The 23821-nt window shown below is 47.5% G+C and overlaps 1 protein-coding gene across 2 annotated transcripts in view; it reads right to left on the reverse strand.

Annotated features, from left to right (window-relative positions):
- Nucleotides 1–14378: 14378 nt before the first annotated feature.
- PARVA (parvin alpha) overlaps nucleotides 14379–23821 on the reverse strand; it is a 163843-nt gene continuing 154400 nt past the window's right edge. For both annotated transcript variants that reach the window (XM_057749060.1, XM_057749058.1), the window contains one exon: nucleotides 14379–17183. In XM_057749060.1, coding sequence (XP_057605043.1) covers nucleotides 17107–17183 — 77 coding nt within the window. In that variant the 3' untranslated portion in view covers nucleotides 14379–17106. The remainder of the gene's footprint in view (nucleotides 17184–23821) is intronic.

Genomic DNA, 23821 nt, shown 5'->3' on the forward strand with positions numbered 1-23821 from the left:
GTTCAGGATAGTATCTTTCTTTAGTGGCAAAGCCAGAGTTTGAACCTGGGCATTTTAACTACTCCTTTTATATATACCCATTGTCTCCTGAGGAAGCTGGTGCCAAATGTGGTGGGCACTTAAATTCAAACTCAAGTTTGAACTCTGCTGTGTCTCCAGACTGGCGGCGTGAGCTTCTACAGAGTTTTCTCTTCTGTCCCAGGTGACCTGCTCAGTCCTTCCTTCTAATGGTTTTATTTGCTGAGAATCCTAGCCTCTGAGAGCTGAAGGGACTGCAGAAGTGCCCCAGTCCCCCTCCTGCCCGATCCTCACAGCCTCCTTGGAGGTTAGCAGGACAGATACTGTTTCCTCCCTTTTTGGGCCGAGGAAGTGTTTTCAGAGAGGGTGTGCTGGATCGTCTCTGCCCCTCCAGGCCTGTTTCCAAACTTTGTCCATGCTTCTCTGTGCCCCCAGGAGGCTGCAACAGCTGGGATCCCCTGGCCTCTGGCAGGAGACTCAGGGGCTGGAGGAGAAAGAGGGGGTGTTCCCCAGCCTGCTTCTCCCTGTCTGGGCTTGGTTTGGAGGTAGTGAGTAGATTCCACCGAAAGCCACAGCTCTTGTCTGCAGCCCTTTTTGCAGCTATCAAATTTTATTTATTATTTATTTATTCATTCATTCATTCATTCATGTATTTACTTATTTACTTCTGGGTGTGCTGGGTTGCGGCACGTGAGATCTTCATTGGGGCACGTGGGATCTTTCATTGTGGCACATGGGCTTCTCTCTAGTTGCAGCATGTGGGTTCCAGAGCACGTGGGCTCTGTAGTTTGTGGCACAAGGGCTCTCTAGTTGAGGCATGTGAGCTCAGTGGTTGTGGTGCATGGGCTTTAGTTGCCCCGTGGCATGTGGGATCTTAGTTCCCTGACCAGGGATCGAACCCACATCCCCTGCATTGGAAGGCAGAGTCTTTACCCCTGGACCACCAGGTAAGTCCTGCAGCTACCATTCTTGCAGGGTCCCTGTAAGGGCTCCTGCTCCTGCCTCTGGCATGGTACCAGGTGCCCAGTGCTGCCTGCCGGTGCTCCATACTTTCTCATTGCTCCCTCAGCCCTGCCCCTAGCTATGCAAACCATGACTTCATTAAATTCTCATTCCTTCTGGGTGGCCCATGCATCTCCTGCAGGCACTCACCTGAGACAGAGGTGCCGTGATTTTCCCAAGGTCTCACGGCATCTCAGGAGTGGAGCTGGCACTTGCACACAGGTCTCAGGACTCCTTGCTTGATGACACATCTCATGTACTACCTGGGCCGGCCCTGCTCTGCAGCCCCAGTGCTTCTGTCCAAGGCTGAGCACCTTTATAGCTGGTCTCTCGTACACATTCCTGGGGTACACCCCTGCCTACCCTGGGTCACTTTTGAGGGACAGATTACTCTTGGCTCTTCTCAGGCAAACAATACTGAGTGCATGAGTACCTCTGGGTCCAGACCCCTTATTTTTTGCCCTGGCTGGCGCCGCCTTCTCCAGGGCTCTCATTGCTGATCCAGATGCAGTTCAGTCCTTCAGCCTAGCAGTCACAGCCCAGCCCTTGAGGCCTTTTCTGGCCTGGGGCTCAGCCCTGAACTCCAGGGACGTCCCCGAAGCTCCCAGTCTGCCAAGCTCCTGGCCACTAGCTGGGTAGGTGTCCAGAATCTCGGCCCTCTGCCTGATGCTGGACGTTGGACACCAGGTCTGCCTATGGGGCTGTCTTTTCCCAGGTCCACCCCATCTAAACCTTGTCTGAGCTTCAGAAGCCGCACAGTGCCGCCTCCTCTGACCACCCTCCAGCATCAGCCTCCAACACCCTCCATCACTGGCCAAGTGCTGGGAACTCTATCCCTCTGAGGAGACCACAACCAGCGGCCAGATTTGGGAGCACAAGTACTGACGTCCCTATGCCTAACCCCTGGGGAAGGGAACCAAGGCTGGGCATGATGTCAGGACCTCAGTCAAGCAGGTTGGACTCGTCATCAGCAGTACTTCCTTTGGGAAATAAAAGAGCCAGGAAAGGAAACTGGGGCAGAAACACGGGTGTGTTGGGGAAGGGCGCGAGGCCACTGCTCAGATCCGCAGCCTCTCAGGCCTCAGTCACTCAGGCTCATAGGTAGGCTAACATCCCTGGGGCACAGAGGGGCCGGCACTCTGCGCTCAGGGCCTGAAGGAGGCTGACCTCGCAGGTAGAGGCCTCGTGGCCTGAGGTGTGCAGGGTCGGGGGTGTGTGCACATGCAGGAGCACCCTTATAGGGGGGCCTAGAGGGACGGAGGGGCCTGCCCCCCTGGTTTTCTGCCCATTCCCCTTTCTTGCCTGTGCAGAGGTAAGTCCTCCCTTCTCTCTGCTGGCTGGTGTATCAGGAGGCTCTCCTCCTCCTCCTTCCCTCATCGTACATCATCCTGGACATACAGCCTGCTGCCTCCTCAATGGGCCACGTCTTGAGTTATAACAGTTTGGACTCAGCCTAGTGTATGGAGCACGAGAGTGTGACACATTTCTGTCACCTTTGGGGACAGGCCTGGGGAGCGGCAGGGAATTTGGTTTAACTCCTGATTCTACAGGCTCTGGCATTCCTGGGCTGAAAGGCCAACCTGACAGGGCTGCCCTGAGGAGTAGGTGGGAGCCTGATCCGCAAGAGGAACGGCTCTACATGTGGGCCACACTCAGGTCAGGACCCGCCGAGGCCTGGAGCACAACCTCGTCCACAGAGCGCTTCCCCGGGCCATCCTCACTCAGCGGCAGCAGGGGATAGGACCCACGCGGGTCTCGTATGTGTCATAAACAGCCCATTTTCCCCCGGAAAACTAGCAGCACTGTGACTAGCGCACGGAACCTAGGCTGGGGAGTCGTGCAGACTCCCTGGTTTGGAATGTGCCTCCACCGTCTCCACGCTGTGCGACCTCACACAACTCATTTACAACATCTGTGAAAAGTGAAGCTGATGGCATGTCCCTCACAGGGGTGCTGTGACGATTAGGGAAGCGCTTCTGTAGAGAGTAGGTATTCGAAGGTATGGTCAGGCCGCTCAAGATGGCAGTTCTCTTGCTCTTTGTACATCCCCTGCTTGACCTACAGCTGCTTCACCTTCACATTCCTGTGCTAACATGAAGGTGCTTGCTCCCTGCCCCTCAGGCCAGGACAGCTCCAGCTGCTAGTTTGTTGAAGGAAAACCTCTGCCCTCCTGAGGGTCATTCACCTGAGGGGCCGAGAAGGACGTGCTCCTGCAGCTGGTTTCCCTGGTGGCTGATGAGCCAACCGGATGTCAGTTCTCCCTATAAAGGGTAGCCTCCGTCTCCCCTGGGTGGGTGACGCCTGCTGTCCTGTTCTCCCTGCTGTCTGTTGCACGTGGTGGGGTGTTGCTCCGGGACCTTGCTTCGGATGTGTAAGATCACTCCATCCATGAAACCGTTGATGTCTCTGTCACTGTCTCTGGGCCCATTCGTCGTGTCGAGGCTGGGCAACTGCAAGGCTTGCAGGGCGGTGGGGTGCAGCCCAACATCAAACATGTCGTCAGTTTCAATATCCTCTCACAAAGGTGGAGGGCAGTGGGGTCAGAGGCCCCTGGGGCCAGCTTTGCCACCAGTCAGCTCTGCCGCCTGGAGCAGGCTGTTCCCATGGGTGGGACGGTGGGGTTGGGGGAGATTATTTCTCAGTGCTCTCAGCATCCAGACCCCGTGACTCTTCCTTCCCTTTCCAGGCTCTGCAGGTCAGCCTCCTGGGAAGCAGGCTCTGAGATGGAGGTTTGCCAGCACCAGGCAGAGCGGGGAGTGCGGAACAAGATACACCTGTCGGGAGCACTGATCACAGGGCCAACGGCTGTGAGGGAGCAGCAGCGGGCCGGGAGGAAAGGTGAACCGTGGGATGGCTGCAGCTCTCGCCAGGAGCTCTGACGCTGGGCGGGCCGCACAGAGACATCCTGGACAGAAACAAGGTACTGGCCTTTGTGCCCATGTGGACCGGAGACTGGGTCCCCAGGGGAGGGTGGGTAGACTGGACCCAGCCGCCTCCTTGGCTGGGGCTGATAGCGTGTGGGAGGTAGCTATGGGGGGAGGGGGAGGGAGGGGATGCAGGGGGAGGAATGAGAGCCTAGGTTCTAAGGGGGATGGAGGTGGGTGCCAGAGCATCCACAGCAAAGCCCTTCCCACCTCCAAACTTTTCTTTCTTCTCCTTTTTTTTTTTTTAATATTTTATTTATTTGGCTGTGCCGGGTCTTAGTTGCAGCACATGGGATCTTCGTTGCCCGGTGCAGGATCTTCCTTGTGGCATGTGAACTCTGAGTGGTGGCCTGTGGGATCTAGTTCCCTGACCAGGGATTGAACCCGGGCCCCCTGTATTGGGAGTGCGAGTCTTAGCCACTGGACCACCAGGGAAGTCCCCCTCCAGACTTTCCTAGAGAAGAGACTTGGTCTGCTGGCTTCTCCGTCTCAGGCCTGGCCTGGCCTTCCCCAGCAGGGGAGAATCAGTGTCTGTCCACGAACACTTGCCTTCTGCCTGGGGCTGCCAGAAATTCTGAAGGCAAAAGCCGAGGAATTTGAAGCATTTATGACTTAGCGGGATTGTTCCCAAACTGCAGGCTTCTCTACAAAGCACCTTCTGGATTTCATTGTGGTTGCGTCTCAGCTCTTAGAACCTGGCCCACGGCTCTCTGGGTCCCACTTTTCAGGCTGCCCTCTGACTGCAGGGTCTGCGGGCCTCTGCAAGGCTGGCTGGGTAATGCATGGGTGTTTGCAAACCTTGTTGCCTGCCCAAAGGTAAAAAGCACAGAAGCTGGGGGCAGATGGTTCTAGCCCTTTCTAGAGGGTCATCTTGGCCACACCACGTAACCTCCCTGGGTTTGTTGGCTCATTTCCCATGTGGCTTGGTGCTGCCCTCAGAACCTGGGGTCGCGGCTTTTCCAGGGGAGAACAATAGTTCCGCCTGAGGAGAACAGCATGCTTTCTTCTAGCAGATGTTTCCTTCTCTCGAGTTTGAATGGTAGTTCCTATCTTGTTATAGGTTCTGCCTTCTGCCCCTACTCCCAGTTGCAAATAATTGGCTCAGGAGTAGGTATCTGACCTAGGCCAGTTAGCCTTCAGGCACCTATTTGGAGTCTTGTATTGGTATCCAAGTCGTAAACTCTGTGCAGCTTGCAATGGCAAATAACTTTCCTCCCTCCCTCCCACTCCACTGCAGACATCACTGGTCAATCGGAGGGGGCAGAGTGCTGGACTGGTTAGTAATGCCTGCCATAGATATGTGAGGAGCAGAGTGCGTGCACTGCTATTGGCAACCCTGGTCTTATGCTTGTAGAAATAACAACAGCTGCACTTAGTCAGTCCTCTTGACAAACACTGGATTATGGAATGGTCCTGCTTGGCCTGGGATGGTTACAGCCTCAGGAGGGAGACCGGAAGAGCATGAGGTGGGAAGGAGATACCTTCTGAGTCAGGCAGGCAGAACCAAGCCCGATACTCAGTGTGTGACAAGCCCCCCTTACATCTCGCTACAGAAAGACAGCCTCAGAGAGGTAAAGTGGCTTACCCAATGGCACACAGCTAGCAAGCGCCAGGTCCTTTGCCCTACGTAGAAGTTTTCAGGGGTTCTGGCTGTACCTAGTGCTCGTGCCCTCTTTCCTGGGTTTGTCCTCTGTCACTGTAACTTGACACCCTGACACACTGGGAGAATCTGAGAAGATGGCTGCTGTACGTGGCTTTATTTTTCCCCTTGGAAATCCATTCTGAAAGGTGATCTCATAGAGTTATTGTAAATATGCATCGATGCGGCACCTTTAACTTTACAAACTGCATTTATGCGGAAGCCAGTGTGCATAATCCTGGGTCATGAGTGGAGGCAGCAGAGACTTTCTGTGGAGCCGTTCATACAGGGATGCAGGCCCTGCCAACAGAGCCGTGTGCTCTAGGCAGGGGGGCTGGGCTGGGCCTGGACTGTGAGCCAGGATGGCTGTCATCACGTTTCTTCAGTTCCCAACCGCTGGGACCAGGGTCCGCTGATGTGCCCAGCCACAGACTCAGGAGCCAACTACCAGCCTGGGACATTTGGGGAGGGAGATTGCAGAGGGTGGGGTAGGGTTCTGGGGCATTTGGGGAGGGAAGTTGCAGAGGGTAGAGTAGGGTTCGCAGGCAGGTAGCCGCTCAACAGCTCTGGAAAGGCTGAGTTATTAAAAGACCCAGTGTCTAGCTAGAGCATCTGGGCACTTCAATGGCAGTGCCCTCTTCCCTGTCTCTTGTCCACCCCACAGGCTTAGGCTCCTGTCTTGACCCCCGCCCTACATCACCATTCCCCAGTGGAGCTCAGAAGGCTAGTTGGTCAGCCCTGCTCTGTGATCTCAAGCCTTGCTTTTGTGTGGGTTCAAGACTACCTGCTAGAGTCCTTCTTCCCATCGCTCCCTCCCCACATACCTGCCTGAACTGGGTGGAGCCTGTATGAGTCTCACCTGTGGGACCTCAGCGGGTCTGGCTACCTGCCCTAGGCCCAGCCGGTCATCAGCTGCCCCAGCTTGCCGCACCCAGGCCCTTTTCCTCCCTCCAGCCACATGCCTTGTGCTCAGCCTACCTTCTGCTTTCTGCCCAAAGTCGCACAGCCTCCCGAATCCCCACTCCAGGGCAATGACAGGCCGTGTCTTTTCTGGAAAGGAAGTGAGGCTCCTTCAGGCATTCACACCTGTGTCCCTTCCCAGAGCATCCTAATAACCAAGTGTTTGGTAGAAAAGACACAGAACATACCCTCAAAAGAACACCTTCAGAGTTTTGTTAAACCTTTCTTCATCCAATCACAGTTTCTTGCAGTTAAGGAAAGCCCCACCATTCCCCTGCTGCCAATTAAATAACGAAATACATGAATACATAAAATGAAGTCAAGAAGAAACACAGTATTTAAGATGTTAAAAGGAACACTGATCCACAGTTGAAGTCAAACCCCACTGACATTGCTCTTGACCCCTGTCTCCAGCTTATGTGGCCTGGGTTGGCCAGGATTATAAGAACATGGAGGCAGCAGGGAATTGTGGAGAGAATGGAGACTTCAGAGTCAGCAAAGCTGGATCTGAGTCTGAGCTGGTGAACCTCTGTGGACCTCTGTTTCCTCTTCTGTAAAATAGGGATAACAATAGCACCTACCTGAAAGGTGACTGAGATGTCTGTAGGAGCCAACCCTGTGCCTGGCACATGGTTGGAGTCCAACAAGAGTTTGTTTAAAGTCTTTCCTTTCCCACTGCAATGCATCACTAAATCATGGCCTCCTGAGCAGAAAGGGGCCTGGAGATGAGCTTTCCCAAGAGGGAGCATCTGGCCCCTGGCAACCCTCTTGGCTATGGCAAAGCACAGGTTATATATGACACAACCAAAGAGGGTCTGGTCCCAGAAACAAAGCGATTAGCAAGGTCCTAGCAGGGATGGCAGTCAAGACCGAGCAGAAGCATGGGAACTGCCGTCCAGTTCCACGTGGGGTCTGGAGTGTACACACATGCGGACAAGGCATGTCTGTTTTGTTCTCCGTGGTGTTCTGTGCCTAGAACAGTGTCTGGCAGCATAGGTAATGTCTAAATATTTATTGAACAAACAAAGAATAAATGAATGAATAACAATCTTATCAGTCAGAGCCTGGTTGTTTCAGGAATTCCATTTAAAAACAAGGCAAAGGAGAACAGCTGCTGGCAGGAAACAAAGGTTCTCTAGCAACAGATGGGTCTGTCTGAATGCAGAGAGTTAGCAATTGGTCAGGTGGCACAGAGACGGATTCTGGGGGCCTGAGCAGGCAACGGGATTCTAGTCTAAGGACACTGGAAGTCACTGATTGTTCTGAGTTCACGAGGTTAGAGCCTGAACTCTGGAGCCAAGCGTTCAAAGCCCAGCTCTATTACTGATGAGGCATAGGACCTGTGTCAAGTCACTAAATCTCTCTGTACCTTCATTCTTCCTTCTGTAAAATAAGGATGATAATAGTACCTACCTCACTGGTTTGTTGAGAGGATTAATGAGATGATTTGTATAAAGTGCATACTGTAAGTTCTCAAGAGGCACCACCGTTAGTGTTATTTGATGGGGGTGTGAGATTATCTGAGTTGTGTTTCAAGATATTTAAGCAGAGAACGTGTGAAGGATGGATTAGCGCAAAGGGAAACTAGCTCAGAGGCTATTGCAATATCCAGGCGTGAGAGGATGAGGTCTAAGTCAGGGAAATCATTGGGCACCTGAAGAGGAGGGGATCGATGCAAAATAGGTGGTTCATGAAGAGGCAATCAATGGAACTGATTGACTGTAGTGAGGTGGAGAGCAGAAAATTCAGAACACATTTATGCATCTGAGAGTCAGGATGCCTGGGGAAAAGAGCACATCTGGAAGAGACAAGGGATGTCTAAAGAAGAAGCAGGTATAGGGAGGATAAAAACTCAGCTTGGGGTGTGCCAAGTTAGACTTGGGGTACCCCATTCAAAAGGAGATGATGTGAAGCTGGAAATGCCCAGCTGACTGGTTGAGGAGCTGGGGCCAGGGGAGAGCAGGCGTTAGTGGAAGCCAGGGATAGATGTGAGGGGAGAAGTGTGGAGGATGCCCCCAGGGGGCATCCACATTTGAGGGCTGGGGAGAGGATGAGTGTACCCAGGAGCAAGCAGAGCAGCAGCCAGAGGCTGAGAGGGGGTGGAAGAAGGCAGTGGCTCTGAAACCTCGGCAGCTGAGTTCCTGGAAGGAAGTGACGGACAAGGTCAGATGCTTTACAGCCAGGGAAATAAGGGGCTGTTTCAGCCCAATGGATAGAGAGCTGACTACTCAGAGGGCAATTTCAGCTTCTGGAAAACTAGTGGTAGGTTTTAGGGATTCACAAAAGACAGAGAGGAAATGGAATCAGTACGGATCTATTTACTTGCAAGAGAATGTCTTAAAGAAAAGATCAAACAAGGAAAAGATGGAATTGCACACATTTTTTCATCCTAGAAATATGAATGGTTTGGAGTGAAATCAAGATGCTGGAGGAAGAGGGCTTGAGTTTGTAGGAGGATGAGGGAGCTGGTCCTGGATGAGGCAGGTGGAGGAGGAGCAGCCTGGGAATTGAGGCGGGAAGAAGCAAGAGGCAGCGAGAGGTTGAAATGTTGTGGAAAGAACATGAAGCAAACAGCTTTGATTTCTTGGTGAAGGAAGGGATGAAGACATAAAAGGGGAGGAAGTGGGAGAAGTGGCATGGAGAAAGGTAGAGAACAGATGTTTGGGGAGATGAAGGCAATTCACGAGAGATGAGAGAGGACTTGCAGAAGCCAGGGAGCACCCAATGGCAACTGAAGATGCACCCAAGATGACTGAGTGGTCAGCTGGTGCGTGTCCATGCTGTAATTTTCTGCAGCAGTTCTGTACTGGGAAATAAGACTAGCGATGCCTCCCCATGGGACTGAGCCAAGGGTGATTTGGAGAGGCAATAGAGCTGTGAGTGCAATGTCAGTGTCAAAACATCTGGCAGTGGAGCCCAGACTGGACTTTGGGGTCCCTGCTGGCTAGTTGGAATCTGGAATAAACATAGTGATTTCCAAGCAACAAGGAAGAACTTTAGGAAAATGTTCCTAAGTCTCCATTTGGCTTTAGGGTGAATTGTGTGGTTTTGGAAGCATCAAATCTATATGGAACATGAAATGGCTGATCCCGGGGGCAAATGCCAGTAAAGATTACAGGGCACCTGGGGCTGGGGTATTTTCTGGGAGAATCTAACTTGGGACCCTCCACGGTATCTGGCCTGTCTCATCATGTCACTGAATTATTTCACATGAGCTGCATCTGTCACCCCCATCAGGATGGAAGACTTCATTTGGGAAGGGACTCTATACTTTCTGATCCCATTCTGTGCATAGAACGGGGCTGGACCCAGAACAGACATTCCACAAATATTCCCTGACTTAATTGCATTCTGGTCATGTGCAGTTTGGGGCCTTGCCAAGGGAGTTGACTGGGAGTCTTCTTGTCCCCTGGTGTTTGGTGTTCTGTTCATCAATGCTAGGATAGGCCTGTGCTGCCATGGGTGGGAACACGTCATGTAGCCACTGGAATCATGAAAATAACAGGAGAGAAATCTCTGTATCTTGTTGGAAAATCACACCAAAGGTGTGCAGGTCAGAAAGGCATTTAATCCATAAATGAAGACACATGGATGGGTAAATTTTATAAACTAAAATAATCTGGCAGGTTCCCTGATTAGAGTGGTTGCTGGCAAGCTTGGTCTCTCACAGGCAATGGCAAACTTGGTCATGCAAGCTTGAACTGCATGCAATTCCAATGCAGGATAATAGGCCATTATGGGAATTAGCTGGAGAACTAATGATGTAGGAAGTACAGGCTCAGGTACTATACAGAGGATGCAATCACCCCCCGACCCCAAGTGCCCTGCATCATCATCCAGAGACTCACGACGTGAAGGAGATGAGGGATACGTGGCCTCAGTAACCTAGCTTGACACCTGCTCACTGGTCACCATCTTATTGTCCATTATTTCAAGCCAAATGTCCCTTGTTCCATGAGAGTTTATACTCTCCAATATCATGGCAAATAAGGAAAGATGGGATAACCTCTGAAGCTCGAGTGAAGAAAGGCTTCCAGGAGCTGCTTTTCAGAAACACTGGCAAATGTTTGCCAAGGGCAGGCACTGTATTTCTAAAGGGCAGGTGGTAAGGCCGTTGTCAAGATTTCCAGGAAGACATATAAGAGCCTGAGCGTCGTGCGGTCCTAACACTGGCTCCCAGACTGAGCAAACGTGTAGCAGATTAAATATTTATCTATTGTCCTGTCCACCTCAATAAAACAGGGCACTCTTTAAATCGGTTGCCTTAATGACGTTTGTGTGTCTTGGAATGCCACCCCAGGCGAACAAATCACATCTGAAGATGTGAAAACATGAAAATCAATAACAAGAAATGAAAAGTTCGTTTCACCGATAAAACATCATTTATCTTAATCCTTGGGGCTTCTCAGAATTTCCTAAGTGCCCTTTGAAATGCCAGCATCAAGCCTAGTGCCCCTATATTTGCAGAAGGCCTAGGGGAGTCAAGGCAAGAATACCGATTGCTCGGGCCAGGGAGCTTGCTAAGGAGAAGCATCCTTTTGGGGCAGGCCCCCACCGGACTGGTTTCTAACCAAGGAGCTCCCAGGCGGGGGGTTTCCTGGGATATTTCTGGTATTTCAAAACTCCCAGTGAAAATAAAATAATATACTACCTTCCTGTGAAAGATATTTCACAAGACCCTAATTGTGAAGCCTAAATGGCCTACTTTTGGTAGGCTTTATGTAATGTACCAGTAGTAATTCATGCTGACGAATATGAATTGGAAAATGAAATTATTATTCCACCTTTAGGAACCCTATACCTTGCCCTGCCCCTAGGCTGGGAAACAGCATTCCTGCTCCTCCCCCCCCCCCCCCCCCCACCACATTGAATCCAAATAGGGATAAAATAGCACAAGTCCTCTGGTGAGAAGGTTGGAGGCACTGGTCCCCAGGATCAGCTTTCTGGCTAATAGCCCTCTCCTTTCCCATGCTTTACACATGCAGCCTCATCCAGTCTTCTGGTTCCCTTAGCTCTTCTCAAGGGACCCAAATGTAGAGAGGATGGAGATGACCTAAGAGCTCCTGCCCTCCCAGCAGGAGGTAGAGTATTAGGAGCGCCCAGTAGGCCTTGCCTTTGGATAGCGCACCCAGGCTCCCTGCGCATGCTTGAGACCTGATTAGCTGATGGGGCGGGACAGAAGCTGGGGCTCCCCTTCTGGTCTCCTTTGCTCTCCAGCCACGACCACAGCATGGAGACGGGAAGGGCAGTCTCAGGCCTCTATATTGCTGCCATAGTTTTCTCCAAAGTTTTCCCACACAGTGGCCAGAAGGCTTTTTAACATACGTCGCTTCCCATTTTTCCTATGATGAAATCTGTAATCCTCTGAGATCTGATACCTTGTCTCCCCTCTCACTCCTTGTACTCTAGCCATCCTGGCATTCTACCAGTTCCTCCAGGGAACCAAGTCTTCTCCTAGCTGGGATCCTTCTGTTAATAGCTCTTTACTCAGGTAGCTCAGTGATTCAGGTGTCACTTAAAACATCACTTCGCCAGAGACCTCTCTTGACCTCAGAATCCAAGTGAGACCTCCTTCAGAGGTTTTTGTACTTCTCCACAGAGGTCATCCCAATTTGTAATACCATTGACTTGTGATTATTTTTTGTGTGCCTCCCCCATGAGTAGACAGTGAGCCTCACTTGCCACGGGCCACAGTATACCTAACACATCGTAGACATTCAGTACATATTCATTACCTATATGGCCTAATGGCGAAATGAATGGGTGAGTTCCCCAGAGTACACATCCTACAGGTTCCTTACGGAGCAAATAGGTCCCATGGTCAAACATGATTGGGATATACCTTCTTCTCTGTCTCCGCTTAGAGAGTCACACTGTGCATTAGTGCAAGAAACACTGAGATGAGCCCCGATGAGAAAACAAAAACAAAGCAAGAAATAAAACCAAAGTTACAGAAAGCGAGTTTAATTTTCTTTAGCCTTTTGTTTCCCAAACTTGAGTGTGATGTGTTTTTCACCTCACATCTATTAATATCCTACAGAATGTACTTTGAGAGATGCTTTACTGGTGCTTCCTACCTGGGAAGCCTGCAAATCTCAAGATTGTCAGGCTTGGGGCGGGGACTGGCCATCCTGCACTGAGCACCCTCACCGTGCCTTGCTGTCATCGTGAACACATGTGCAAACACTACCATGGCAAAGCAGGAAGCACGAGCACGTTCTGCAGCTAGTCTGGGTTTATATTTTTTAGGAAAAAGAGAAGAAAAAGCAGCCAAAGTTTGGTGTGTGCAGGTAGAATCTTTGTAGTTACAGCAGTGAGCAACTCCTATGTACTAACTTGTCTTTTGCAGGGACCTGAATCTGTAAGTGTTGGGAGGCTGGTGAGTCCACCAACCACCCAGCATTTGCATCTCAATGCAGTCTTTTTTTAAAAAAATTTATTTATTTATATGTATTTATTGGCTGCATTGGGTCTTCATTGCTGCACACAGGCTTTCTCTAGTTGCTGTGAGCGGGGGCTACTCTTCATTGTGGTTCATGGGATCCTCATTATAGTGGCTTCTCCTCATTGCGGAGCATGGGCTCTAGGCACGTAGGCTTCAGTAGTTGTGGCACATGGGCTCAATAGTTGTGGCTTATGGGCTCAGAACACGGGCTCAGAACACAGGCTCAATAGTTGTGGTGCACGGGCTTAGTTGCTCCGTGGCATGTGGAATCTTCCCAGAGCAGGGCTTGAACTTATGTCCCCTGCATTGGCAGGGGGATTCTTAACCACTGTACCACCTAGGAAGTCCATCAATGCAGTCTTCTTGTTCTCAGCATCCACAGCAACTCTTGAATTTTCCAATAGAGCTAAGTGAATTTTGGGGGGGAGGGGGGTGGAGACTGAGTGCAGTATTAGCATTAGTGAAGGTTTCAGGACACATCCTTTTTGCATCCATCTGAAGGATGTTTTATGTAGGTAGGGTTCTTGAGCTGGGGTTGTAATTAAGTGCAGTGGATCTCAAATTATTTTTGATCAGCCCCTATTTAGGCAGGGCAAAACTGCTTGACCTACTGACTCCATCTAGTCTCATTTTCCAGTGGAAAAATAAATTAGTGATACTTGAGGAGGAGTGGATTATGTATACATTAGCTGTAGCATTGGAGTATGGATGATTCATATTTGAACCACAATGTATACATGTCTGAGAGTCGAGTTATTGGAAAATTACAGCCCTGGTATACTGTTGATGCAAAGAAACTTCAGTATACTCTGTAGGGTTAACCAAGCAACCCACAACAAAATAAACTGACAATGATAAAGCTAAGCTAATTGTAATTCATAATTAAAAAGTACCGAAAGCAGCAATTGCAAATAGCAACCAACTCAAGACAACATTGATGATGTGTTGATAGTCTTTCTCCCAGAGTTTGGAAATGTCAGCTCTGTGCCTGCCCAAGTGAAACTGGAGCCTTCCCATACTGTAGATGGCCACCGCACGGGTGGCAGGGCTTGTAGCAGGATACTGTAGGATACTCAGTAACCTTTAGGACTTTCTTAGTCAATTACAAATTAGTAGCCCCAGTAATATGTACAAATAAAAGCTTAAACTGTACACCATTCACCATAATAATCCAAAGGAGGCCTTTAAAAAATGAATTCAGTTTAGGGCATAGGAGAATGTTTCTGGTAATGCCCTCCCCACCCCCACCCCAGTAGGTCCCAGTCTTCACTTTTGAAATCACTCTCTAGGCAATATGACCTCCTTCTGGTAGGACTTTCGTTTTCTAGCTCACGCAGATCAGAGATGTGCATTTGGATTTATAAAGTACTCATATTCTTATTTTAAACTATAAGAAGTTTTAATATCCAGTGCAAAATAATCTCCAGGATAGAACATTAAGTGAAAAAAGCAAAGTACATGATAGTATGTATACTATGCTATTTATGTTTAAAAAGTGATTTTATATGTATATTGACATATTTATATGCTTTATATTGTTGGAGTATCTCTGGAAGTGATTATAAGAAACAGAACAAAATAGTTGCCTCTGGGGACAGGTATTGGCTGCTGGGGGAAGGGAGGGAGGGAGATTAGGTTTTTCACTAGATACCCATTCACGCTTTTTGAATTTTGTACCATTTATAGATTAACTATTAAAAACATCAATGAATTTAAATTTAGAAAAGAGGAAAAAGGAAAAGGACCCAGTGATCCTATAGAGACTTGATTCTTGCCTCAGCTTTTTTTTTTTTAAAAAAAGAGATGAGGGTTAAGTTTGGTTTATTCATTTTCTGATGCCTTTTACCCCCCTTCAAAAACATAGTCATGTATTAAGCAGGAGGTTCCAGAATCTAAACAAAAACCTGTAAATGAGACGAAAGAGCTTCAAAACCAGGCCCAGGCCCTGAGATTCTGAACTAAGGCAGACTTCCGTCTCATAGCACAATTTTCTGATAAATTAGACCTGCTATTAAAAAACCTTTCCAAATGCTCTAATGTGTTTTCACACAGTGTATATGTAAAATACAAAAAGTAGTGCTCTTAATAAGGCTACTTGTCCATTGTCCATTTGCAGCTTGAATATAAAAAAAACAACACAAAAAAGGAGACAAAATTCATATACCAAAGCACGTTTAAATGCATGCATTCCTCTTATTTCATCTTGCTTTCGTACTGCTCAAGGAGACAAAGCAATTATTTATGTTGATTTGCTATCAGGAATTTAAAAGAGAGCAAACAGAAGTATCACAGTATTTAGTGTTTCCTAATGACAAATGAAATATTTCACTAATTATGTAAAAAAGAATTGTATTCTTTTACACAAAGTGACACAGAAGAGTACATTTTCTTTCTATCTTTAGTGCTCATGCTGAGTAATACTTCTTTCTTGGAGCAAAATCTCCCCAGAAATAGGTAGTGTATCAAAATTGCATGGGTTCTGAGTGACTGCAGCTAGACCATAGAGTAAGAAGTGATGAAAAGCTGGAAGGAATGTTTTGGACATGAAGGGAGGCCTCCCTCTGGGTGGTGTAGACAGAGATCACAGTGAATTCCTCAAACTAGGGATGGGCTTTGTGCAATTGGGCCTAAAATAGTGACAAAGCAGGCACAGACTTCTGGAGGTGGGGACACAGGCTGGTGTCCATCTAGCCTACTTAGGAAAATTCTATAATGAAGATATAATATCAGTACAAGTTATTAATTATTCCAAGGGCTTGGTCAACTTATTAGTACAAGTGTTAAGTACCACAAGCCACATCCCTCGGTCTGAGGGTGTCCCCTATATGCTAAGTGTGCAAGTATTTGGCCCATGCTTCTCGTCCTCCTAGTCACCCCCACTTTGGCCCCTTTCCTATCCCAGGCCCTGCAAGCTGGGACAACTAGAACCGGGTATTCCAAACTTGGGTTCACATAGAGGGGACCCACGTAACCACAAGCCTGCGGGTAACCCACGCAAGGAAATCACTCAGCTTGGGTCTAAATAACTTACATTTTTCCTCGCCTGAATTAGCCAGTAATTGCATGTGGGCAGACTTAGCCAGAAATGGTCTAAATGATCAATTAGAGGGCAAAAAGGCGTTCCTTTCTTTAAAGCTCAAGGGTCCCTGTTGAAGAGCCCTACTTCCCAAGCCCTGCTCACGTGGGCCCGAGCCCAGCTCTCTGCAGTGCCCTGGGTATATTGTACATTTGCCTAACAACGAGTCGAGGACTGACTTTGTAGGAAAATACAGGGCACTTACATTACATGCAATCAAGCAAAAAGGCTGCAAAATGTGCCACTCCATTAATTTTAAACAGAATCCATCCCAAATGTCACCCTGAAACCAGAGTAAGGGGTTATTACAAATCTGAAGGAATTAAGAGTAATTTTCATTTGTACAAAGGAGTTGAGGGACATGACTCCTGCCACACACACACTATTAATTGCCACTTTCAGTGTGAATCACTGAGCCCTGAACTAGCCTGCCTGGTGGTGAGATCAGAGGGCTCCTGTCTTCTTGGAGGGTGCAGGTGGCGCATGTGTACACACACATATAGAATGTGCAGAGAATGCAATGTAATGGGCTAGTTATTAACATATATGTTCTTCAAAAAGGAAAAACAAATGGCAGCTCCTGCCAAGTCACATAACCTCTCTGAGCCTCAGTTTGCTTATCTGTAAAATGGGCTGATAACATCTGGTTTAATGGGAGTCATGAGTATTCATGAGCAGTAGGTCAGAGCACTTAGCACGGTGCTCAGCCCATAGGTTACACCCATTAAATGGTAACTGTTATCTTTATTTTCATCTTCTGAGGGTGGGTGAGTGGGCTTTTGTGTCTAAGTTGGTTCCAAATCACACTGAGGGAAATCTGGAGCTGGCACCAGGGTGGGGACAACCTTCACAAGCCATTGCAGGGTCGGTCCTCAGAGCCTGGGAGGGGTGGCTCAGCCCATGGAGTTACTGATCATTTCCTTCCGAAATCTCAGTTCCCACTATCTCTGGGAATAGAGCAGCCAGACTTGGGGGGCAGCATAGAGCAGGAGACAGGAATAAGCCAGGTTAAGGCAGTTCGGGGGATGGTCCAGTCTGCCCCTCACTCCACGTTCCGGTACTTGGTGAAGAGGTTGTACAATACTCGCAGCGTGGATTTCAGGTCACAGTTGACGATGTCTGCGTAGAAAACAAAGAAACACACGTTGCTTCAGTGGCGCCACATGGCTCCAAACTGGCATCGGTTGTCCTCTTCCTTCTGCCACCCACCACATGTGCCCAGCATGGTCCTGGGGTGGGGGGTGTCTCCCCTCACCCACAGGCCATCACTCTGTGCTCCTGAGGAGCTAGTTCCCTGTCCTGCTGGGAGAGAGGAGCATCCCCATGAGACAGCCAGGGGCAGGTGGGTGTTGAAGGATGGGCAGTGTGTGCAGCAAGAACTCAGAGCAGTGGGAGGCGAGGAGCAGAGGTGCTGGGACATGGGCGTCTCATCTCTCACTAAAAGAAAGTGGACCCCAGAGCATGCAGCCTTTGCCCTGGAAACAGCATTCCAGGCAAGGGGACCCTGACCCGACTCTGTCCTCTGGGTCTCACCTGTCTCTGAGTGGCCCTCTCCCTCTGCCTTCACCCTGCACAACAGAGCCAGCTGTGAGTGGTAGAAAGGAGGGGAGGGCCTGGTGCTACACCGGGGGATGAGGTGGTGAGTTAGAACTAAGCTGCCTCTCCCTTAAGAAGGGAGGGAGGGCCCCTAAAGGGCAGAGAAGCCCACCTGGCAGGGAGTACTCAGTAGATATATCATCTGAAAGACGGCTTCAGATTAAGGACAGAGCAAGTTAGCCGGGTTTGAGGCCGGGAGCTGGACTGTATTTTCAGGAGAGTTCCACCGTGGGTCCTGAGCGTTTATACACCCATTTCCTCCCGCGCTCCCTGCCCCTTTCCCCTCTCTCTCCCCCTTCTCTTTACTGGCCACCTCCTCTGGCTGCCCACCTAGCCCTCTGCTGACTCCTCCGCCTTCTCCTCCCCTCACCAGGCACTGCCCTGCTCTTGTCCCTCTGCACTCACACCCAGGTAGGAGAGCCTTCCCTGAAGAACTGGCATAGAGAAAACATAAAAAAAGGAGCTCTACCTACTATTTAGGGATGTAGACTGAGGTAATAAAATTATAAGGAAAAGGCAAATTTAAAAAAAAAAAAAGGAAAAAGGCAAAAGCCTGATGACTGTACAAGTCAGGAGAGCTGAGGTTGAGGATTACATCCAAAAAGGGCAAGTGGAGGGAAGCTGGGGAGCTGGGATGGCTGTTTCCCTTGAGCTGGGTGCCGGATACATGGTGGCTTGCCAGGTAATAGTTCACTAACCTGTACCTTTTATGTGTTCTGCACCATTCTGTTTATTCTGTTTATGTGATATTTTTCACAGTAAACGTTATTGGAAAAAAACCCCGGCTGTGCAGAAGGTCAAATGATATAAATGATGTAAGAGAAAATAATAAATGGTCTGGGTTTCAAAGGTGAGAGGCTGAGCCACTGGGAGGGAAGGGATTGGGCACAATGTCAGGGCTCCAGCAGCTGCCTGGTCAGTAGGAACAGGGGTCGTTCAGGACCAGCAGAGCAGGAGGCCAGTGGCTCTGGCAGGCTGGGCTGTGGCTCCAGGAACTCTTGCAGTTGTGGCTGCCACAGTCAGGTGTGCCCTGGCCCCAGGCCCCGCAGAGATCAACACCTACAGGGCCACAAGCCGAGGGCCCAAGGCTGGGGAACCTCCTTCGGGCGCCCGGAACCCCTGGTTCCCCTCCTGCCTGCCCCCTCCCAGGCCTTATCCCAGTCGTAGGGCAACTTGTTCCACCCCTGCTAGGCTTGGGCTCTGCTCTAGGCTCTCTTGCTGATACACCAGGGGCTCAGGGACCTGGAGCTCAGCTTCCTTTCTGCTCCCACGTTGGTTTGTGTATATATGTGAGCCTCCAGCTTGGACCCTGCCCAGCGGCCGAGCCCTGCTACCTTGCCCTGACCATGCTGAATCACCCTCTGTCAGGTAGGGTCCTATGCCCTCTGGGCTGATTCCTGTCCTCCCCTGACTGCTTGGTGATGAGTGTTCCTTAAATTCCACCCAAGTCAAAGATTAGGAAGTTACCCTAAGAAGGAACTGCTAGAAAGGCAGATGGGGGAAAAGGTGAGCTCACCAAGGGAGTGAGTGTGAAGCAGAAGGTAGGGTGCCATTGGGGTCACTGGAGAAGGCTCTTGACTGGGCTCCTCAAAGCCTCTTGCCCTCTCCAGTCCATTCTACCCACTGCAGCTAGACTATTTGGCTTCTGGGTATGGTTGTGTAGGCTGTGCACTGCACAACTCCAGTGCACATCATTCACATTTCCAAGATACCATTACCACAGACCACAACATAACTCCAGCCCCAGGAGCTGTATGGCTCACAACTTGTGTGCCCATACAGCCATTTCACATAAGATAAAGTCCAAAATCCTAACCCATGGTTTTACAAGGCAAAAGCTGATTCCGGCCCACCTTTCCAGTCTCACTTCATGCCACGTTCCCCCTCATTCACTTTGCACTGGTCACACTGGCTTCCTTTCACAACCACCCAATAGGCCGTGCTCCTCCGTCATCTCAGCCTCTGCACGTGCTGTTGTGACACCTAGATTGTTCTTCCCAAGTAGCCGACTCCTGATCCTCTTGTAGACCTCAGCTCAAAGTACAGCCTCCTCAGTGAAGCCTTTCTGACACCTGGCCTTGGTGCGGGCACCCTGTCTTATGTTCTCAAAGCCCCCACACTCTCCCTCAATGATTTATGTGCTTATTTGATGAACTCTGTCTCTGCCCCGGACTGTGAGCAGCACGACTGCAGAGAGTTGATTTTATTTTGCTTCAGTGCCTGGCCCAGTACCTGGCATGCACAGACCTCCAAACCACATTCATAGATAAATGAATGAATAATTTCCCAGTGTCCTGGAAGCCAAGAAAAAAAAATTCCAGAAAGAGGAGATGACTAATAGGGCCACATGCTCCCCAAAAGGGTGAAGAGGGTAAGGGCTGGAAAGAGTCCCAGGGGACAAGATCCTGCTGCTGGCTTGGGAGACAGCAAGGCCATGTGCAGGAGAAGGCAAAGTGTTAACAGTAGGATGGGCAGCTGAGAGGTGCAGGTAGTGGGCATGGGTGCAAAGGACGAACTTGGGGGCCTGATGAAGGACAGATATGGGTGGAGATGGGAGGATCTGTTGTTCCCTTTTAAAGACAGGGGAGTTCTAAGGTTGCTAGAGAAAGAAAATGTCCAATATGAGAGAATGTTTCAAAATGACCATTTAATCTAATTTTTTAATTTTTATTTTTTCTTTTATTGAAGTATAGTTGATTTATAATATCACATTAGTTTCAGGAATACAACACAGTGATTCAATATTTTTATAGATTATACTCCATTTAAAGTTATTATAAAACAATGGCTATATTTTCCTGTGCTGCACAGTATATCCTTGTTGCTTATTTATTTTATGCTTAGTAGTCTGTATCTGTTCATCCCCTACCACTATCTTGCCCCTCCCCCTTCCCTTTCTTCACTGGTAACCACTAGTTCTCATATCTGTGAGTTTCTTCCTGTTTTGTTATATTCATTCGTTTTATTTTTTAGATTCCACATATACATGAGATCATATAGTATTTGTCTTTCTCTGTCTGGCTTATGTCACTAAGCATAATATTCTCTAGGTCCATCTATGTTGCTGAAAATGGCAGTATTTCATTCTTTTTATAGCTGAGTAACATTCCACATTATATATATACCACATCTTCTTAATCCATTCATCTGCTGATGAGTACTTCAGTTGCTTCCATATCTTGGCTATTGTAAATGGTGCTGCTATGAATATCAAGGTACATGTATCTTTTTTTTTTTTAAGTATAAATGTGCTCTTTTTTCTGTTTTTCATAAATTTATTTATTGGCTGCGTTGGGTCTTTGTTGCTGTGTGCGGGCTTTCTGTAGTTGTGGAGAGTGGGGGCTACTCTTCGTTGCGGTGCACAGGCTTCTCATTATGGTGGCTTCTCTTGTTGTGGAGCACAGGCTCTAGGCACACAGGCTTCAGTAGTTGTGGAGCGTGGGCTCATTAGTTGTGGCTCACGGGCTCTAGAGTGCAGGCTTGGTAGCTCTGGCACACAGACTTAGCTGCTCCATGGCATATGGGATCTTCCCAGACCAGGGATCAAACCCACGTGCCCTGCACTGGCAGACAGATTCTTAACCACTGTACTACCAGGGAAGCCCCAAGGTGCGTGTATCTTTTTGAATTAGAGTTTTCATCTTTTCTAGATATATACCCAGCAGTGGAATTGCTGGATCATATGGTAGTTACATTTTTAGATTTTAAGGAACCTCCATACTGTTTCCATAGTGGCTGCACCAATTTACATTCCCACCAACAGTTTGGGAAGGTTCTCTTTCTCCACACCTTCTCTAGCATTTATTATTTGCAGGCTTTTTGATGATAGCCATTCTGACAGGTGTGAGGTGATAATTCATTGTTTTCATTTGCATTTCTCTGATGATTAGAGATGTTGGGCATCTTTTCATGTGCTGCTGGCCATCTGTATATCTTCTTTGGAAAAATGTCTATTCAGGTCTTCGGCCCATTTTTTAATCAGGTTATTTGACTTTTTGATATTGAGTTGTATGAGCTGTTTATATATTTTGGATACTCACCACTTATTGGTCATATCATTTACAAATACTTTCTCCCATTCAGTAGGTTGTTATTTTTTGTTTTGTCAATGTTTCTTTCACTGTGCAAGATTTTAAGTTTAATTAGGTCCCATTTATTTATTTATTTATTTATTTAATTTTTTTGGCACACGGGCTTAGTTGCTCCGCAGCATGTGGGATCTTCCTGGAGCTGGGATCGAACCCGTATCCTCTGCATTGGCAGGCAGATTCTTAACCACTGCGCCACCTAGGAAGCCCCCATTTATTTATTTTTGCTTTTGTTTCTTTTGTGCTAGGAGACAGATCGCCCAAAATGTTGCTACAATTTATGTCAAAAAGCACTCTGCCTGTGTTCTCTTCTAGGAGTTTTATGGTTTCAGGTCTTAAAGCTAGGTATTTAATCCATTTTGAGTTTATTTTTGTATATGATATGAAAAAATGTTCTAATTTCATTCTTTTACATGTAGCTGTCCAGTTTCCCCAGTAACACTTATTGAAGAGGCAGTCTTTTCTCCAGTGTATATTCTTATCTCCCTTGTTGCAGATTAATTGACCACAGTGTGTGGGTTTACTTCTGAGCTCCCTATTCTGTTCTATTGATTTATATGTGTGTTTTCTTGTGCCAGTACCATGCTGTTTTGATTACTGTAGCTTTGTGGTATAGTCTAAAGCCAGGGCACATGATCCTTGCTTTGGCCATTTGGGGTGTTCTGTGGTTACATATAAATTTTAGAATTATTCTAGTTCTGTGAAAACTGTCATGAGTATTTTGGTAAGGATTGTGTTAAATCTGTAGATTGCTTTGGGTAGTATGAACATTTTAACAATATTAAGTCTTCCAATCCACAAACATGGGATATCTTTCCATTTCTTTGTATCATCTTCAATTTCCTTCATAAATGTTTTATGATTTTCAGATTATAGGACTTTCACCTTCTTAGTTAAGTTTGTTTCTAGGTATTCTTGTATCCTGAAACTTTACTGAATTCATTTATTAGTTCTAATAGTTTTTTGGTGGAGACTTTAGAGTTTTCCATATGTCATCTACAAATAGTGAGTTTTACTGTTTCCCTTCCAGTTGGATGCCTTTTATTTCTCTTTCTTTTCTGATTATTATGGCCAAGACTTCAAACACTATGTTAACTAGAAGTGATGAAAGTGGGCATCCTTGTCTTATTCCTGGTTTTAGAGAAAAAGCTTTTTAGCTTCTCATCACTGAGTATGGTGTTAGCTGTGGGTTTGTCATAAATTGCCTTTATTATGTTGAGATATGTTCCTTCTATACCAACTTTGAGAATTTTTATCATGAATGGATGTTGAATTTTGTCAAATACTTTTTCTGTGTCTATTGAGATGATCATGTGATTTGTTTTTCTTTTCTTTTTTTTCCATTTTTTCTTTTGATCATGTGATTTTTATCCTTCCTTTTGTTTAATGTGATGTTTCAAGTTGATTTGGGGATACTGAACCATCCTTGCACTCTTGGAGTAAATCCCACTTGATTTTGAGATTTTTATATTGTTGAATTTGGTTTGGTAATACTTTGTTGAGAATTTTAATTTATATTTATCATAGATATTGGCCTGTAATTTTCTTTTTTTGTAGTGTCTTTGTCTGATTTTGATATCAGGGTAATGATGGCCTTGTAGAATGAACTTAGGAATATTCTCCCCTCTTTAATTTTTTTAATAGTTGAGAAGGATGATATTAGTTATTCTTTACATGCTTGGTAGAATTCCCCATGTGAAGCCTTCTGGACTTTTGTTTGCTGGGAGTTTTTTTGTTTTCTTTTTTAAATTACAAATTCAATTCACTACTAGTGATCACTCTGTTCAGATAATCTATTTCTTCCTGATTCAGTCTTGGAAGCTTGTATGTTTCTAGAAATTTGTCCCTTTCTTCTAGGTTATCCAATTTGTTGGCTTATAACTGTTCATAGTATTCTATTATGATTTTTTTTTGTATCTCTGTGATTAGTTGTTATTTCTCTTCTTTCATTTCGCATTTCTTTTTTCTTGAGGGGTCCTCTTTCTTTCTTGTTGAGCTTGGGTAAAAATTTATCAATTTTGTTTATCTTTTCAAAAAACCCAGCTTTTGGTTTCATTGATATTTTGGGTTTTT

The sequence above is a fragment of the Hippopotamus amphibius genome, chromosome 9 (genome assembly GCF_030028045.1).
Source record: "Hippopotamus amphibius kiboko isolate mHipAmp2 chromosome 9, mHipAmp2.hap2, whole genome shotgun sequence".
In the NCBI taxonomy this organism is placed as follows: Eukaryota; Metazoa; Chordata; class Mammalia; order Artiodactyla; family Hippopotamidae; genus Hippopotamus; species Hippopotamus amphibius.